The 16,516-nt window shown below is 43.5% G+C and overlaps 1 protein-coding gene across 2 annotated transcripts in view; it reads left to right on the top strand.

The window, feature by feature from the left end:
• Positions 1-16,516, top strand: part of chchd6a (coiled-coil-helix-coiled-coil-helix domain containing 6a) — a 62,666-nt gene that overhangs the window by 6,240 nt on the left and 39,910 nt on the right. Inside the window, exons 3-6 of one of the 2 annotated variants that reach the window (XM_020506538.2) lie at positions 4,688-4,796; positions 5,180-5,324; positions 14,844-14,867; positions 16,043-16,126. In XM_020506538.2, the coding sequence (XP_020362127.1) occupies positions 4,688-4,796; positions 5,180-5,324; positions 14,844-14,867; positions 16,043-16,126 (362 nt within the window). The remainder of the gene's footprint in view (positions 1-4,687; positions 4,797-5,179; positions 5,325-14,843; positions 14,868-16,042; positions 16,127-16,516) is intronic. The other variant, XM_020506539.2, reaches the window with a different exon arrangement.

The following is a 16,516-nucleotide window of genomic DNA, read 5'->3' as shown; positions in this document are numbered from 1 at the left end:
TAAGGCTGTAACTAGGGATGCACAAAATATTGGTGAACATATCGGAATCAGCCGATATTAGCTAAAAATGCCAACAACGGTATCGGCCCAATGTCTAGTTTAACAACGATGTCAAAGCAACGGTGCATACCTATATAACGTAGGTACATGACGTAATGATTCCACGTAAAATGTTGTGCAACACAGCATTCCTAACCTAGCCCACAATGTCGGCTGTGTGGATCGAGCAGTCAACAAGTCGAGCAGTCATTTGAAAGAGTAAGAAAATTGCAGCGAGACAACTCAAAGGCGAAATCCATTCAAGCCAAGATAATGGAATTCATTGCCCTTGACAATCAACCATTCTCTGTCATGGGTGATGTTGGCTTTCGCCGACTGGTCGAGCACCGATACACACTACCAAGTGCGCTATTTTTCAAATGTCATACATGCATATGGAACGCCGTTTGGGTCTTTGTGTCAAAAAAGATACAGTAGCACTGTCAAAGCTGTACAAGAAAGTCTGCAAACATCGGCCACGAAGGATGTGTGTACATTATCGCGTTGGTAATAAAGCATCATTTGTTTGACCGCAGCTTCTGGGGTAGCTAGCTTTAGCTTGGTACCTTGCTAGCACCAATACAACCAGCCTGAAAACAATGACCAGTAGAAACTGCAGTTATTTTCATTATTCTGAGCAATGATTTAGGAATCCTTGTGAGTAAGTATTAGCTAGGTTGCCATTTGTTTGCCTTTTGAAATAGAACTTCAGTTCATTAAAATAAATAGCTAGCTATCTGTTGCCCAAAGCTAACATTATAAGCAGCCAGCTAGCTTCATCTGGCTAGTGAGGCTCGACCGGACCGGGTTATGTGTTGTGAAGCTAGCCACAATAAGGATTAGGCACAGTAGTGGAATTTACGGTTTCAAAATAAATGTATGTCATTGACAGTGATGCAAATTAATACAAATAGTATAATTTTGCCATACTTTTATTTTGAAGGCTAACCGCAAAGTTCACTATTGTGGCTAATCCTTATTGTGGCTAGCTTCACATAGATGGTTCCGACCACCATTAATCAAATAAGAATTGTCTTATAAATTAGGGTTATTTTAGATGACACCTAGCTGTATAGTTAGCTAGCTAACTATAGCTACTGAAACAGGTGTCGTGTTGCTATGTTTTTGGGGAAGAACACTGTTTGCATCCATGAGCTAGCTTTTTTTTATGACTAGCACTGTAGGTGCGCGAGACAACTTTACCAGCATCATAGCAACATATTGATGAATTGTTGTGACATATGAAATACGAGTGATAGTGTAATCAATGTGTAATAACTACGTAAAAAATTATGTGACGTGCAGTCATATTCAGGTCCTGATTGGTCAACAAGCCTATTTGATACTTAAATAGTGTTATTTGACGTGTATCTTTTTTGACACACAAATACCCAAACGGCGTTCCTTAGAGGTCCTGATTGAGAATGAAACGACTGAACAAATGAACAACAAAACAGCACAGCAAGTAAGTGAAGGAAATAGGTTTTGACGATGTTTTACTGGTAATGGGGACAGTGTATTGGTGTATTATATGTAAATGCCAACAAAATAACTTTTTTGTGGGGGGGGTGCGTGCGTGCGTGTGTGTGTGACCTTTATTTAACTAGCTACAGCCTGGATTCGAACCTCTTGCACTGAGATGCAGTGCCTTAGACTGCGCTGCGTCCATGTGTGTGTGCTAACTATTTAACTGTACTAGAATGCTTAAAAGGCCGCAAAGTTTTTTTTTCTTTGGCAAGGAAGATATCAGTATCGGCCAAATGTCATATCGGTGCATTACTAGCTGTAACTAACAAAATGTGGAAAAAGTCAGAGGTCTGAATACTTTCCAAAGGCATTATATATGCAAATAATTGTCCAATATTGACTACTTTTTGTGATCAAGTCAAAGTTTATTGCCCTCGTACATAGATTTGCAGATGCTATGAAGGGTGCAGCGAAATGCTTATGTTCCTAGCTTCAGTGGTGTGGTAATATCTAACTATAAAAATACAAATAGCTACCTAGACTATCTGCATTGAACTCCCTTTGCACTAAATCTTTTGACTCATAACATACGCTGCTGCTATTGCATATTATCTATCTTGTTGCTTAGTCACTTTACCCTACCTATATGTACATGTCTACCTCAGTTACCTCATATCCCTGCACATCGACTCGGTACTGGTGTGTATTACCAAGTTATCATTACTCATTGTTTATTTATTCCTCTTGTTATTATCTTTCTATTTGTGTCTCTGCATTGTTAGTAAGTAAGCATTTCACAGTTATTATACACCTGTTGTTTACAAAGCAATCGACAAATCAAATTTGGTTTGACATGTATGATACAAAAAGTAAAATGACTAGAAATTAAGAAATACCAGAGCGAGCAATGTCAGAGTCCGGAATATAAATATATATAGACTGTGTATATGTACAGTATCAGTCAAAAGTTTGGACACACCTACTTATTCCAGGACTTTTCTTTATTTTGACTGTTTTCTACATTGCAGGAAATGTGCCATGTTAAAAGTTCATTTGTGGAATGTATTTCCTTCCTAATGCGTTTGAGCCAATCAGTTGTGATGTAACAAGGTAGGGGGATATACAGAAGATAGCCCTATTTGGTAAAAGACCAAGTCCATATTATGGCAAGAACAGGTCAAATAAGCAAAGAGAAATGACAGTCCATCATTACTTTAAGACATGAAGGTCAGTCAATCTGGAACACTTTCAAGAACTTTCAAAGTTTGTATAAATGCAGTTGCATGAACCATCAAGTGCAAAACACGAGCAATGGGCATTAGATCGGTGGAAATCTGTCTTTGGTTCCAACAATTGTCTTTGTGAGACGTGGACCAGCATCATCATTCCATCAGCAATCTAGTGTTTCAAGACTGTAATATGGCTCCACCTATGGTATGCTAGTGTAGACATGCTAGTGTAGACATGCTAGTGTAGACATGCTAGTGTAGGCCCCGGTGCACAACTGAGCAAGAGACAAGTACATTAGAGTGTCTAGTTTGAGAAACAGACGCCTCACAAGTCCTCAACTGGCAGCTTAATTAAATAGTACCCGCAAAACACCAGTCTCAACGTCAACAGTGAAGAGGCGACTCCGGGATGCTGGACTTCTAGGCAGAGTTGCAAAGAAAAAGCCATATCTCAGACTGGCCAATAAAAAGAAAAGATTAAGATGGGCAAAAGAACACAGACACTGGACAGAGGAAGATTCGAAAAAAGTGTTATGAACAGACGAATCGAAGTTTGATGTGTTCGGATCACAAAGAAGAACATTCGTGAGATGCAGAGAAGATGCTTGAGGAGTGCTTGACCCCATCTGTCAAACATGGTGGAGGCAATGTGATGGTCCAGGGGTGCTTTGGTGGTGGTAAAGTGGGAGGTTTGTACAGGGTAAAAGGGATCTTGAAGAAGGAAGACCATCACTCCATTTTTCAACGCCACGCCATACCCTGTGGACGGCGCTTATTTGGAGCCTATTTCCTTCTACAACAGGACAATGACCCAAAGCACACCTACAAACTATGCAATAACTATTTAGTGAAGAAGCAGTCAGCTGGTATTCTGTCTAATGGAGTGGCCAGCACTGTCACCAGATCTCAACCCTATTGAGCTGTTGTGGGAGCAGCTTGACTGTATGGTATGTAAGAAGTGCCCATCAAGTCAATACAACTTGTGGGAGGTGCTTCAGGAAGCATGGGGTGAAATCTCTTCAGATTACCTCAACAAATTGACAACTAGAATGCCAAAGGTCTGCAAGGCTGTAATTGCTGCAAATGGAGGAGTCTTCGACGAAAGCAAAGTTTGAAGGACACAATTATTATTCAAATTAAAACAGTGAAGAGGCGACTCCGGGATGCTGGCCTTCTAGGCAGAGTCTCTCTGTCCAGTGTCTGTATTCTTTTGCCCATCTTAATCTTTTATTTTTATTGGCCAGTCTGAGATGTGGCTTTTTCTTTGCAACTCTGCCTAGAAGACCAGCATCCCGGAGTCCCCTCTTCACTGTTGACGTTGAGACTGGTGTTTTGTGGGTACTATTTAATGAAGCTGACATTTTTATAGCTTTTTTTAACCAGAACAGACAATAGTTTTCAGCTGTGCTAACATAATTGCAAAAGGGTTTTCTAATGAACAATTAGCCTTTTAAAATTATCAGCTTGGATTAGCTAACACAAAGTGCCATTGGAACACAGGAGTGATGGTTGCTGATAATGGGCCTCTGTACACCTATGTAGATATTCCATAAAAAATCTGCTACAATAGTCATTTCCAGCTACAATAGTCATTTACAACATTAACAATGTCTACACTGTATTTCTGATCAATTTGATGTTATTTTAATAGACATTTACTTTTCTTTAAAAAACGAGGACATTTCTAAGTGACCCCAAACTTTTGAACGGTAGTGTAAATAGTAAAGTAAAATACAGATACTCCTCAAATACTTAAAGTAAAAATACTTGAAAGTACTACTTAAGTACTTTACACCACTGGTATTGTGTGTAGATTGATGAGGGGGGGGGGAAGAGTTAATCCATTTTAGAATAAGGCTGTAGCGTAACAACGTGAAAAACGTCAAGGGGTCTGAATACTTTCCGAAGGCACTGTACATAGAAAAGGTTATGATGAATAATGTTGTTTGCAGGTCCCCCTCCCTCTCCCCGTCCATCGCCAACCCAGCAGCAGCGCCAACCCCGGCCTCAGCCCAGTCCACAGACAGCCCACTCTGACACCAAGGAGGAGCTCAAGAAGAGGTGGGGTTCTGACCAGGCTTGTAAAGGCCTGGTAAAAGTCTCATGACCGTAATGTTAATTTAATCGTCTCCAAAACAAAAACATTGCAGACCAAACAATAACACTAGTGTTTGGACATTTATTTTTCTGATATTGACTTTCTCCTTTCACCTGTACTAAAAGACACGTTATGTGAAAAGTAATCCCTTATGAAGGTTAGTATAACCCAATTGTCTTCTATTGTAGACTTTTTACACAGGTCACATGTGGTATTTTCTGCCCCCTTGTGGGATGTCGTAAATGGCACAGTTAAACAGAATGGCACCATTGTAGGATGGACAGTTGTGTGTTTCATGCAGCGTGTCAGATCACAAAACGCTGGTGTGTGTGTGTGTGTTCCTCAGGTATGAGCGGCAGCAAACAGTGGTTCAGGAGGAGTTAACGAAGGTGGCCCGGCGAGAGAGAGAGGCAGCCAGGACAGAGATGAGCAAAGCACTGTACAGAGAGAGGCTTCAATCTTCCCAGGAGAGGGAAAAGACCAAACTACGAGTAAATCTCTATCTCTCTCTCTCTCTAGCTTTAGTTCTCTCTCTCTAGCTTTAGTTCTCTCTCTCTCGCTTTAGTTCTCTCTGTGTCTCTCTCTCTCTCGCTTTAGTTCTCTCTGTGTCTCTCTCTCTCTAGCTTTAGTTCTCTTTGTCTTTCTTTCTTTCTCTCTCTCTCTCTCTCTCTCTCTCTCTCTCTCTCTCTCTCTCTCTCTCTCTCTCTCTAGCTTTAGTTCTCTCTCTCTCTCTAGCTTTAGTTCTCTCTCTCTCTCTAGCTTTAGTTCTCTCTCTCTCTCTAGCTTTAGTTCTCTCTCTCTCTCTAGCTTTAGTTTAGTTCTCTCTCTCTCTCTAGCTTTAGTTCTCTCTCTCTCTCTAGCTTTAGTTCTCTCTCTCTCTCTAGCTTTAGTTCTCTCTCTCTCTCTCTAGCTTTAGTTCTCTCTCTCTCTCTCTAGCTTTAGTTCTCTCTCTCTCTCTCTAGCTTTAGTTCTCTCTCTCTCGCTCTAGCTTTAGTTCTCTCTCTCTCGCTCTAGCTTTAGTTCTCTCTCTCTCTCTAGCTTTAGTTCTCTCTCTCTCTCTCTAGCTTTAGTTCTCTCTCTCTCTCTCGCTTTAGTTCTCTCTCTCTCTAGCTTTAGTTCTCTCTCTCTCTCTCTCTCTCGCTAGCTTTAGTTCTCTCTCTCTCTCTCTCTCTCTCTCTAGCTTTAGTTCTCTCTCTAGCTTTAGTTCTCTCTCTCTAGCTTTAGTTCTCTCTGTGTCTTTCTCTCTCTAGCTTTAGTCTCTCTGTGTCTTTCTCTCTCTCTTTCTCTCTCTAGCTTTAGTTCTCTCTCTCTCTCTCTCTAGCTTTAGTTCTCTCTCTCTCTCTCTAGCTTTAGTTCTCTCTCTCTCTCTCTCTCTAGCTTTAGTTCTCTCTCTCTCTCTCTCTCTCTAGCTTTAGTTCTCTCTCTCTCTCTCTCTCTCTAGCTTTAGTTCTCTCTCTCTCTAGCTTTAGTTCTCTCTCTCTCTCTCTCTCTCTCTCTCTCTCTCTCTCTCTCTCTCTCTCTCTCTCGCTAGCTTTAGTTCTCTCTCTCTCTCGCTAGCTTTAGTTCTCTCTCTCTCTCTCTCTCTCTCTCTCTCTCTCTCTCTCTCGCTAGCTTTAGTTCTCTCTCTCTCTCTCTCTCTCTCTCTAGCTTTAGTTCTCTCTGTGTCTTTCTCTCTCTCTTTCCCTCTCTAGCTTTAGTTCTCTCTCTCTAGCTTTAGTTCTCTCTCTAGCTTTAGTTCTCTCTGTGTCTTTCTCTCTCTCTTTCCCTCTCTAGCTTTAGTTCTCTCTCTCTAGCTTTAGTTCTCTCTGTGTCTTTCTCTCTCTAGCTTTAGTTCTCTCTGTGTCTTTCTCTGTGTCTTTCTCTCTCTAGCTTTAGTTCTCTCTGTGTCTTTCTCTGTGTCTTTCTCTCTCTAGCTTTAGTTCTCTCTGTCTTTCTCAGTTTTATTTTGTCCGTCTGTTTTATCTTGTATTCCCCTCTGTAACGTCTCTCTCTCTCATCTTGGAGAGCCACGGTGTGTTCAGGCTTTTTGGACTAATGTATAATCACACCTCTGGGTATCTGTCATTGGTAACTTTTTCTTTCCACTCTACTTTGCATGATCTTTCTCTGTTACTTCATGTATCTGTGTGGGACATTCTCTGAAACCACAATCATTGCAGTGTCCGCTAGCATACCATAGGTGGAGCCATATTACAGTCTTGAAACACTAGATTGCTGATGGAATGATGATGCTGGTCCATGTCTTATGTCCCCCCCAATTTTTTTCTTCAAATGAACAACCACAAACGGTGCACTCTAACAGTCTGAAGCCGGCAGTCGAGCTTCACCTTGGCAATCTGCATTATACACACAGGTAAACGTGTGAACAGGTGCCGTATGCACACACACGTGGTGCATCCACAGGCAGTGATATGAAGGGATGCACACTGCACAGACATGCATTTACATATGACATATTCCTGTCACATCTTTGCATTGTTATCTTCCTCAAGTCCCCTCGGGCTAGTGAGGAGCCCGGTTAACTTTTCTTTCACAAATAGAACATTTGACAGCGCTCAAATTGCTTCTTTTTGATTATACCAATTTCCACCTAACCCTGTTTCTCCCCCCCCCTCTCACTCATCACCCCCAAGGTTGTGCTATCTTACGGTGTGTGAGCGGTAAATTGGACCCAGAGAGTTTCCTGGGGCTCTAGATAGGAGGGGACACGTGTTTTACACGCAGCCCCTTTCAGGAAGCCTGCACAGAGATGTGTTTTGGAGGCTCTTATCTTCGCTCAGACACACGTCGGACACTAATAGAAATTCGTTGGAGAGGGAGCGTGTGGGGAATGCTCAATGAGCCACCGGAGCCCAGGCCTCTGATGTGAAAGGAGGGGTAACTGGTAATTGCAGTTCCTCCCCCCATCACACCCTTCCTCTCCCCCCTTTCCATCTCCCCAATACATCCCCTCCCTGCCTCCTGATTAGTCAGGACATTAATGACAGTGATTGTAACCGTGGCAACCCTTAACCTTGGTGGATCTGCAGCTGTGGTAGTATTCCATCCTCCTCAGATGTGGAAGGAGACATCATTTCCATGATTTCCAAGATCCTAACTGAATACGGTACCGATGGCTTGTTTATGCTTTACAGTGGAGATGATGCAGGCTGACCCTCCATGTTAGTGCGGAGAATGTTGGGTTGTAGGGGAGTCCTCCAGCCTACATTGTGCTCTGCCTTGCCTGACATGCTCTCCTAGGCTCTGGCCTGGGCGTCAATGGCTCTGTGAATGGACTCAACTCCAAGAGATCAAGGATAAACTGGAGCCCTGGCGTCCCCTAACCAGCTATCTGCATCCGTATCAGTTACTGATGACAGGGTCTGTCCCAGAGTGTGAAGTCACAAGCTCTGCTATGTAAAAGCCTAATTACGATCACCAGAACAGCTAAACCAAAACATCTTGATGGCCATTTGGGCTCTAAAATTTGTTCATTATGATCAAATCAGATCCCCACAGTGAATTATTTTAACGTTCGCTACAAATTGATATTTTAGTAAATATTTGAGTAAATAGTGATCCATTCTGACTACTACATTTGTCGTCACACAGGGATACATGCCCACACAGACCTATCGCGGGCCGGCAGGCTACGAGGAGCCTCTGTCAGGATGAAAACGACTACATCGACCATGGTTCTTTGCTAGTTACCACCACTTACACCCCCATTGGGAGTTTTCCATAGGAAACTATCTGCTTAGTTTTAATGTCTATGGTCTGTCCACATAAAATCAATGATTGGTAGAGGTGGGACCAAGTTACTGTTATCCTAGTCACAAGGTCTGAGTCTCTAGTCGACTCCCAAGTAGAACGAGTTGAGTCTCGAATCAAGTCCAAGTCATTCATTCTAACTCATTTTTATCAACAAATTCCATTCATTTTTAGAGCTGCATATTTATTTATTTATGGAAATCATCTCACCTTACAATTTGACGTTTGCGCTGCTCCCGATCCTATAGCTGTACAGAAAATCAATCTGTTCGCTATCTCACCCGACCTGTGTTGATTGACAGTTTGTTGGTCCAATCAGAGGGCTGTGTGTGTAATATAATATTACATGTTCGATGCTACAGCTATTGTCTCTGGCTGAGTGGAGAGTACTCCAATGAGTTACAAAACCTAGCCAGATCATTTCTAGTCATCAGTCTCAAGTCAAACTTGAGTCTTGAGGCTCCAAGTCCAAGTAAAGTCTCAAGTTCTTTCTTTTCTATTAAGTCGTGTCCAAGTCATCTGACTCGAGTCCATAGCTCTGATTAGTACAAGGAAAGTAACTGGTTAATGAAGCAGCATTTGACTTCTCTGCTAATTTCCTGGGGGACTATTGTTGGTGTTAGTGATGGTTCACTATTTGACCATGGACCCGCTGGTCTGATCAATGACTCCCCTTCTGTGTCTCTGTGATTCACTGTCTCTGACAAACAAACAAAAGGTCTCTGCATCAACTCAATTCATTAGCACACTATTACACTCATTGTTCAGCCCCTCAAGTGCCTTTTGTCAGACTGTGTAAGAGAATAGCAATGTTAAAATTAGAGGGAAGATGATAAAAGCGTTTCTCTTGTCTTTGTCGGGGTTGGCGCCGAGCATCAGCCAAGGTCACTGAAAGCCAAGTCACTGGAGGATGTGAAGCGGAGCGTCAGGGCCCTCCTTTTATCCCTCGTTCCAGCCTGGACCGCCTCCTCCCTCCCTCTCCTCCTCTATCTGCCAAGGGCCTTGCTGCTCTGCGCCCTACAGTATGAATACTCATTGTTAATAGCACATTTTCGAGAGAGAGAGAGAGAGAGAGAGAGAGAGAGAGAGAGAGAGAGAGAGAAAGAGAGAGAGAGAGAGACAAAGAGAAAAGAGAGACAGAGAGAGAGAGAGAGAGAGAGAAAGAGAGAAAAAGAGGAAGAGAAAAAGAGAGAGAAAGAGAGAGAGAGAGAGAGAGAGAGAGACTAAGACAGAGAGAGAGAGAGAGAGAGAGAGAGAGAGAGAGAGAGAGAGAGAGAGAGAGAGAGAGAGAGAGAGAGAGAGAGAGAGAGAGAGAGAGAGAGAGAGAGAGAGAGAGAGAGAGAGAGAGAGAGAGAGAGAGAGAGAGAGAGAGAGACTTTTAAACCGTATTAATGCCCTTTTGCAGTCTGTCAGCAGAAATGGCTAGATAGTCATATTAGCATACTGTGGATTCTTTCCCCTCTCAGATCTGTACAATTAAAAAGCTAATTTCATTAGCAGCCTCCCAGCTTTGCTTTTGATACAGTTTCACACCAAATGCCATCTATGGTTTCTCAGGGCTGTTTGCACATTGCGACTCACTACATGAATCACAGTGAATCCTGTATTTGTTATGGCTCGACCGTACGGTATCTTATCCCCCACAGCAAGTCGTGTTTGGCTCGGGTTCCTTCCCTTGTCTTCGACATGTCCTTTTAGAGTTAAGTGGTTGTAAACTTTGTTATCACTACATTAGCATGCAGTTAACCTGATGCTTTTGTGAATGTATGACAAGGTTAACTGCAGGCAGTGCCCCCAATCCCAACCAGATTTCCATTAGACACTTCCTCATCTCAACACCAGATGGCAGTACAAGTATTCCTTATCCCAGGTCTGGATCTATGTGCTGCATGAAGGCCTACAGTAGGCCACTCGTCTACCTAAGTGTGTCATTTCCCTCTCCTAGGAAAGCTAGAGACAAATGTTATGATATCACCCCCAGATAATCGAATGAGCCCTAATCGCTCTCATTTTCACAAGGATATCCGTCCAGCAGACTAAGCCATTTACCTCCATTATAATATGGATGGTAGAGGGGTGCTGTACAACAGTATAAGCATAGTAAACTATTCTCTAGTGAAGATGGATAGAGGATTTGCAGTGGCAAGCTGCTGTGTGAGCCGACAGATGTTAAGTTTGATTGGAAATCTTTACCTTTCCGTTTGACATTATTCACATTTCCTCAGCTGTGGAGCCTATTGTCTCTAAAACTAGCGTCTTACATACTCAGACTACATTCCTTTATTGGTTTTCCTCGAAATTGGAACAGCTGTTTGCTCAGCGCTTCTAGAAAGATCCACTCTACTTACTGTAGACATATAGCAGCCTGCTTCATTACTGTGGCTCAGATGCATACAAAATACAAATCCAGCTATATATTGTTAGCATTTATGCTTTTGGCTCACGTTCATACAGAAGCCTTGTTAGAGGTTGAAGCCAACGGCTGAGAGGAGCAGAGCAGTGAAGAGCTGTCTGCTCTTTTGTGATGCAATAGTTTACAACTGGCAAGAACTGTGCCAGTTGAGGGTTAGTATGAAATCAATCAGACCAGATTGAGGGGAGTCCCAGGTGACAGTTTTCTGTCCTCTCGTTGTCGTGACCTGTCGTGTGTGATAGATTGGAGAGCTCAGGGTTCTTCTCTGAGATGGCAGACAGAGACACTAGTTATCTGTCCTTAGATGCTCTGTAGTGTGTCCCTGGTCCTCTAGAACACAATCAGTACAATTCTCTTCACTCACAAATGATTTTCTGCTGGACTGCTCAGTATGGATGCTGCAGAAGCTTAAAGTTAGCTAGTAAATATGAGTATTTTTGGTCTGTAACTTATTGTAGGGTGCTCATACCTCTTGTGTTGATTCAATTCATACCCTTGTTTTCTCTCTCTCTCGTTTATCAGAGGGCTAGTAGTAGCAGCAGTAATCGGGGCTGTGCAGAGAGTGAACAGGGCTTGCACAGATAACCCAGCTATCGGTAATTGTAATCTCAGAGCTGACATCTTTCTGCATGTAAAGCTATTAAGGCTCCGCTAGCTGCCTCTCACAAGCAGCCCAGAATGACAGTAATTGCAGACGAGATGACGGCAGGTGGAGGGGACAGAGATTTTATCCCTCACACTCTGAACGGACGCACCACGGCACACAACACACCTGCTGCTCACTACTCTCCTCTCAGAACGTGTGGAGTGAGAGGGAATTAGTCAGTTGGCTTGCTTCTGGAGATCTTAAACTGTAGAGACCCAACACTGTGGGATTATTTGTGTCTGATTGAGTTTAGTTTACAACTTGAACAGACTGTGTGGCCAGACTGCCACTGCTTTGTTCAGTCAATAATCATTGGTTTCACTGATAACTGAGGTCTGAAAGATACCTAATGAGACATCTCATTGGCTGATATCAAGGGTATTTGCACTTCGTCTGATGTGCGTGTGTGTGTGTTTGATTTGTTTACGTACATTGTGAGACTAGCTTAAGCCTTTTTCCTCTTTGTGAATGTGTGTGAGTGCCCCTCTCCCTGCTCCTTTTTATTTATCATCATTACTGTCAGGGTAGCCGGTTCCTCTTGGTGAATGTGTGTGAGTGCCCCTCTCCCTGCTCCTTTTTATTTATCATCATTACTGTCAGGGTAGCCGGTTCCTCTTGGTGAATGTGTGTGAGTGCCCCTCTCCCTGCTCCTTTTTATTTATCATCATTACTGTCAGGGTAGCCGGTTCCTCTTGGTGAATGTGTGTGAGTGCCCCTCTCCCTGCTCCTTTTTATTTATCATCATTACTGTCAGGGTAGCCGGTTCCTCTTGGTGAATGTGTGTGAGTGCCCCTCTCCCTGCTCCTTTTTAATTATCATCATTGCTGTCAGGGTAGCCGGTTCCTCTTGGATAAGAAGAACTGCAGTTGTTTTCCACCAAGGAGCCGTGCTGTAGAGTTATTAATGGTAGAAGAGATGGGGGAGAGGAAAGCCGGTGGCCCATATTGTCCTGCTCTCCAGACACCTTCCACTCTGGGTAATCACTTTGATTACTAACTGCTCATTTATTGCATAGCTGGGAGCTATGTGTTAAATACATGCATCAAAGTAAATAAACAGAGGAGAGGAGCAGACGGAGCTGAGACTGCTGCTATCAGATGGCTACTCAGCACAAACAACCCAGAGGAGGAGAGGGGTGTACAGGCTCTATGGGTTTAAGTTAGTGAGCGGGGCTCTTTTAATGTGCTCGAGACTAACTGTACTGTGATGCTGAGATACCATGTAGACTAGATGAGGGCAATGAGGAATGTAGCCGTCAAATCGCTCTGATTCACCATCTACTGTCCAGAATGTCTGTTACGATGACAAGTGTCTCTTTTAGCTTGTTCTGTGTTTAACGTCCCATATGATTCATATGCATAGTGGGGTGTTTGCATTATGCAGAACTTATTTGCATCCACTCCATCCGGCCTATGTACCGAGTTACAGCCCAACAGATAACCAGGCATGGACGGCCTTATTTATGAGTAACCAGCGCCCAGCAAGCTTCATTTCAAGACTTATCTGTGTAATTCATGTTTGGCTGAGTATTATCTGCTGGCTCCAGATTCCCGGAGAAGGAGAGAGCTCGTCCGATTGCCTTTTGTCTCTGCTGCAAATTACTTTTTTTAATTTTTTTTATGACGAGGTGTGTGTGGTCAGGGAGAAAGGGATTAGGCCTGGTGCTATAGAGCTGCTGGTCCAATGGCTCAATTCAGGGTGTCACTCATTAGTATTAGTGATGGTGCGTGCATGTCGATGCCAAATGTAAGGCTCTCAGATTGTATGTTAGGTATAGAGATGAGGCTGTAATTTAGCAGCTTGCTGTAACTACCTATAGAGAAAGTACACTGAATCCCCATCACGAATTGACCATATACTGTATAATGTGACGTGTGCCTGGCTCGATATGTAGGCTAGAACGAGCACTTGCTTGAAAAACATGTGGCACACCAGCTGCAAGTGTGAATAAGACTGACATGCAGACAGTAAGAGCGTAACACAGCAGAAGTGTTTTCAGAGCTAATTCCCCTCTCCTCGCTCAACTTTCAGCCAGTCCTGAACACCAGGGACTAATAGAGAGATTTTCCTTAGGCGTTTTACCGTGATTGTAACGCCTGTAATTTACGCTGTAGCTGCTGTCATCTTCACTCCTGGGCTGGCTGGCTGGCTGGCTGGCTGGTGGGCTGAGTCTAGAGGGGAGAGGAGAAGCTATAATGAAGCAGACACATACTAGAGACTTGAGGGTCTTTAAATGGTGTCAAAGGCCCTTTCACACAGGAAAGGACAGGTGAAGCTCTATAAGCAGTGACACCAGCTAGAGTGATCCGCTAGGCTAAATGCATTGTGTTTCGAAGCACGTGCTGGCTTGATTAGGAACCCTGTTTGAAGAACAGTACAGTGACTGAAAGCGCTCTAAACTTTGGACCCTGGTTGATTTCTGTGAGTGGAGAAAGTGAACGTCTCAGAAATGTTCTTTACTTTGAGTTGCAGAAAAGGGCCTTGGGGTTTGAGAACTGTCTCAACTGGGCAGAACTCTCAATTCAAAGAAAACACTGTTGGACAGTTCTACCAACCCCATGGCTGTAGCCAACAGCCTCTATCTCAGACAGTGGGAAGTAACCATCCTCTACTTGGCTCTTTGTACCGTCTAGTTTTTATACCCCACCGAGGCTTTCTCAGCCAAGCTATAGCTTTCTCACAAGAGCAGAACTCTTTATGAATAATGCCCCTCCCATCCAGCCTATTTATTTAACACACCCATTCTGTGTTTAGTCGATTTACCATTCAGCAGCCTATTTATTTAACACACCCATTCTGTGTTTAGTAGATTTACCATTCAGCAGCCTATTTATTTAACACACCCATTCTGTGTTTAGTAGATTTACCATTCAGCAGCCTATTTATTTAACACACCCATTCTGTGTTTAGTAGATTTACCATTCAGCAGCCTATTTATTTAACACACCCATTCTGTGTTTAGTAGATTTACCATTCAGCAGCCTATTTATTTAACACACCCATTCTGTGTTTAGTAGATTTACCATTCAGCAGCCTATTATAATGAGGATGAATCATCCCTCTGCTTCTCTCTTGACCCCCTCCTTTACCCACTCTGCCTCTCAATATTCACCGCAGCGGCCCTCTTACTTTTCTTAACTTCCTTTTCCTCTCTCTCTCTTCCTTCCCGTCCCTCACGTTCTCTATCGCTCACCTTTCTAGCCTGCTGAAGAGGTGGATGCCTGGGTAAGCACAGCCTGATATTCTGTTAATATCCCTGTCTTTTCCTCCCTGCTCCAACCACCATGTTGTTTCCCTGCATTAAGGCTGAATGTGTGCATGCAGACAGGCCACTCTGCCGCCGTGCTACAGAGCTATCCAGTTAGAAAATTGCATATGATCTGCGTGCTGATGGAGGTTGTTTTCTGTGCGAGAGACACGGGAGATGGGAGGAAAAGGGGGTGATTTTCGCCTGGGTGTAATTTAAGGTTGCGCTTTGTTGCGTTCTGTTGTCTGGCTGTTACATGCTACGCTCTCTCGCTCAGCGCTGCAGGAAGCCCTCGCATTGCCACTAGCGTCTGCCATGCACTCTGAGCACAGCCAACGGGGGGTGGGGGAGTGTGTGTGTGTGTGTCTTTAAGTGCATCCCCGCTGTGCTATGTCCATCTATGTGTATCTCGTCAGCCTGAGCCCCATTGACCTGAACCCGTCCTCCATGGTCATCTCCTCAGTTGTTTCCAGACAGTTTAAGGAAAGCAGCTGTCCTCCGTGACGTCTGTTGCTCTCTGTCCCTCCTCTCCACTCAGCTCTTAATCTCTTCACATACTACTAAACTAACTGTCCTACAGCCATACACTACTTACTTCCTCCTCTTTCTCTGTCTGCTGTACTGATCTCTCTCTTCTACCTTTCCCACAGATACTACTGTCTCTTTGGTATTTGCTACAGCGAAATTCAATAAATTCCCTGGTTTTCCAGAAGTCGTAGTTGGGGGATTTCCTGCTTATTCCCTCCTGATTCTGGGAATCCTCTAAAATCAAGGAATTTATTGAGCGTTTTTGTTGTTGTTGCAACACTGGCTACAGTTTTTACAGGCAACTACACAGTAAAGTCACTGGAGTGGACACAGCACACAGCCAGAGAGAGAAGCACAGCATCATGGATGAGGACGAGGAGTACTCCAGCCTGCGTGTCAGTTGCATGTTTGTAGTCATGGGGGTTGGATGTGTTCCTGAATGGTGCTTCCTCATCATCATCCTTTTCAATGCTTTGCTTTCTTTCACTCTGCTTGTATTTGGGATCCTTTCAGTGTTTTAATGTCCTCTTTGCATTGTGACTGACTGTCCAGCCATGTACAGAGTAGTCTGACTAGTGACTCCCTGCCCAACCTGACCACAGTGTGTGTGCTTTCTCTCTTTCAGGCTAAACAGTTGGAGAAGAAGGAGGCAGAGCTGAAAGCACTGGATGCCTTTTTCAAGGAGCAGTTGGCACAACTGGAGAAGAGGGTATGAGACCATTTTATAAAGAGAAACACACAGTAATACTATGCTACACACCACTGACCCTGACATACAGTATAAAGCTCCCATTTCTTCCCAAGCATAAATCAATGTAATTATGAAAATAGATATAAATGGGGATTGTTTCTTGACTTAATTATGAAGCCAGCCGTTAAAGCGTGAACATTCTCTGTGAGCCTCTTCACTTAATGTGTTGGGTGAAATTTTGCCCATCTGTTGTGATGAGCTTTCTCCTCATCACAAATGCACCCAGTAGTCCCATGCTTTCACTTTACTAACATGGTCAACAAGAGCAATTTACCCTTAGAGGGCGGGGGGGAGTAGTGTTTTTCTGGCTTTTAAGACCTTTCCCATCATTTTCCCTGACATTTCCGA

This window comes from Oncorhynchus kisutch, linkage group LG17, assembly GCF_002021735.2.
Source record: "Oncorhynchus kisutch isolate 150728-3 linkage group LG17, Okis_V2, whole genome shotgun sequence".
NCBI lineage: Eukaryota > Metazoa > Chordata > Actinopteri > Salmoniformes > Salmonidae > Oncorhynchus > Oncorhynchus kisutch.
The sequence above is the reverse complement of the archived record's forward strand: the minus strand, read 5'-3'. Positions and strand labels throughout refer to the sequence as shown.